The sequence below is a fragment of the Octopus bimaculoides genome, chromosome 27 (assembly GCF_001194135.2).
Source record: "Octopus bimaculoides isolate UCB-OBI-ISO-001 chromosome 27, ASM119413v2, whole genome shotgun sequence".
Taxonomy (NCBI): Eukaryota; Metazoa; Mollusca; class Cephalopoda; order Octopoda; family Octopodidae; genus Octopus; species Octopus bimaculoides.
This window is the reverse complement of record NC_069007.1, coordinates 20,120,139-20,123,248: the sequence shown is the minus strand read 5'-3', so window position 1 is coordinate 20,123,248 and position 3,110 is coordinate 20,120,139. Positions and strand designations below refer to the sequence as shown.

Here is a 3,110-nt window from a genome sequence, read left to right as displayed (position 1 = left end):
GTTACGATAAAAATAATTTAACATTAAACTAAAGGATCACCCAATACATTTGGTAGAATGTTTCCTTGACCCATTAGCGCTCATGGCCCCTTTTTTTTTAGGACCAGAAAGATAATCCATCATATTTCTGCAACACCTGTATTTTTCTCAGATATCTTTAGTTAGTCATCAAGACCGGATTGTCTTTCAAATATTGTAATAAAATTTTTTCGAAGAGGGGAAGAACAAGAAAATCATGAAAAATGTGTGGACACATAAAAAATAAAAAAAATAAAAAATATATATAAGAAAACAAAAATGAAACTCTTGAGAATTCTTATAGAAGACTTACTTTTGTGTTTCTTCTAATTTCTTGGTAAAGAATTTCAAGATAGAAATGACTTCTTGAAGTGCACAATCCATGTTGACATAATCTATAATAAAATGATATTGTCACGTGTATAGGAGAGAGAAATATTAGGGTTAGACGGAAGGGTTTCAGTATTGAAAGTTAGCTAACTTTGAAGTAAGAGGGTGGGTCAAAAAGTAATGCCATTTTGTTTAGGACAGGTATAATTACCAGCACAGGTACATGTATCATACATCAAAACGAAGCTCATTATGAGTTTATTGTTTTTCCTTTTTGGCAAGAAATCAACCAAAATAACACCTTGAGCATCCCAAAAGACAGTCGCCATGATTTTTCCAGCTGATTTTTGTGTCTTGAACTTTTGCGGTGTTGGTGACGTAGAGTGGCGCCATTCTATTGACTGCCTCTTTGATTCTGGTTCATAATGATGAATCCATGTTTCATCACCTGTTACGAGCCTTCGAAAGAAGGTGTCTCTTAGTGAAGAAGTGGTTCAAGGAACAGTCAACAGAATTTTACGGGGCAAGGATACATGCTCTCATTTGAAGGTGGAACATGTTATTGAGAGAAACTGTGACTATGTTGAGAAGTAGGGATGTGATCCACAGAGGACCAGCTTCATTTTGATATATGATACATGTTCCTGTGTTGGGAATTATACCTGTCCATGATGAATCTCCCTGAGAACTATGTTAAGGGTACACATGTCTGTGGAGTGCTCAGCCACTTGCACGTTAATTACACAAGCAGGCTGTTCCGTTGATTGGATCAACTGGAACAATCATTGTCATACCCAACGAAGTACCAGAAACAAAGAGGGAGAGATTTCATTAAAGATGAAAAATACATGACAGGGCTTAATTAAGAGAAGTGGCCATGGCTGGAATGCCTTGGCCCATAGTTCTGTTCTGCTGGCCAAGCAACAGTAACGACAACAATATTAATTAAGGGAATATGTTAGTTATACCTTTCGGTTCAAAATCTTTCATCACATTATTATCTTTTTTCTCCTTTCCATGCTGCAACACATAATGATAGCAGTTAGTTAATTAATCATAACACAAATTTAACATAAACTCTTAATTAAGCATTAATAGAAATACTTGCAGTTAATTAGACAGTGGAAATTGTTGTGGTGGTGGTGATTGTAGTGGTGGTGGTTGTGGTGATTGTAGTGGTGGTGGTAGCAGTGGTGGCGGTGATTGGAGTGGTGGTGGTTGTGGTGGTAGCAGTGGTCATGGTGGTTGTAGTGGTGGTTGTGGAGGCAGTGGTGATTGTGGTGGTGGTGGTAGTGGTGGTGGTGGTGGTGGTGGTGGTTGTGGTGGAGGAGGTTGTTGAAGGTGGAGGTGGTTGTTGAAGGTGGTGGTGGTGATTGTAGTGGTGGTGGTAGTAGTTGTGGTGGTGGTAGTGGTCATGGTGGTTGTAGTGGTGGTGGTAGTGGTGGTTGTGGAGGCAGTGGTGGTAGTGGAGGCAGTGGTGACTGTGGTGGTGGTGGTAGCAGTGGTTGTGGTGGTCATGGAGGTTGTGATGGTAGTGGTAGTAGTAGTGGTTGTGGTGGTGGTGGTGGGTTGATAGCGGAGGTGGTAGTGGTGGTGGGTGTGGTGATTGTGGTGATGTTTGGTGGTGGCCACAGTTAATTAACCACTGCTAAATATATACACAGCTAAATTAAAAATAGAAATACAATGTTAATTACACAATACAAACACGTACTGCTAATTAAATAACAAAATACAAACAATTAATTAAATGACATCAGAAAGACATGCAGTTAATTAGACAATGACAAATAATTAACCAATTTTAACATGAACACAGAAAGATACAATTAATTAAATAATAATTAATAGAAATCCACACTGAAGTGTGTAACAACAATAATATGTGTAATTAGGAAATTTCAGAAGAAATACACAGTTAATTACACAACAGAAAAAGGAAACGAGATAAGTAATTAGTTGGATAGAATATAAGCTAATGAGCTCAGAATAAGAGCTGGGCAGATCTAGAGACATCATCATCATCATCATCATCATCATCATCATCATCATCATCATCATCATCATCATCATCATCATCATCATCATCATCATCATCATCATCATCATCATCATCATCATCATCATTATTATTATTATTATTATTATTATTATTATTATTATTAAGGGGGCAAGCTGGCAGAATCGTTAGCACGCTGGGCAAAATGTGTAGCAGCATCTTGTCTGCCGCTATGTTCCGAGTTCAAATTCTGCTGTGATTGACTTTGCCTTTCATCCTTTTGGGGGTCGATAAATTAAGTACCAGTTGCGTACTGCGGTCGATCTAATCAACTGGTCCCTTCCCCCAAAATTCGGGCCCTGTGCCTAGAGTAGAAAAGATTATTATTATAATATTATTATTAAGGCGGTGAGCTGGCAGAAACGTTAGCACGCTGGGCCAAATGCTTAGCAGTGTCTCCTCTGCCGTTACGTTCTGAGTTCAAATTCCGCCGAGGTCGACTTTGCCTTTCATCCTTTTGGGGACGACAAAATTAGCACCAGTGAAGCACTGGGGTCGATGCAATCAACCAATAGAAAGGATTATTATTATTATTATTATTATTATTATTTATTATTAATAGGTCACATGGCCTAGTGTTTAGGGTGCTGCACCCATGATCGCAAGACCGTGATTTCAATTCCTAGACTGGGTGGTGCATTGAGTTCTTGAGCAAAACCCTTCATCTTATGTTTCTCAGCAATCACTTCAACACCTGACACGT

General features: G+C 38.7%; 1 protein-coding gene across 1 annotated transcript in view; it reads right to left on the bottom strand.

The window, feature by feature from the left end:
* Nucleotides 1-3,110, bottom strand: part of LOC106876896 (brefeldin A-inhibited guanine nucleotide-exchange protein 3) — a 48,777-nt gene that overhangs the window by 36,669 nt on the left and 8,998 nt on the right. Inside the window, exons 7-8 of the mRNA XM_052977154.1 lie at nucleotides 1,317-1,368; nucleotides 332-413 (exon numbers count right to left, since the gene is read on the bottom strand). Of these exons, the coding sequence (XP_052833114.1) occupies nucleotides 332-413; nucleotides 1,317-1,368 (134 nt within the window). The remainder of the gene's footprint in view (nucleotides 1-331; nucleotides 414-1,316; nucleotides 1,369-3,110) is intronic.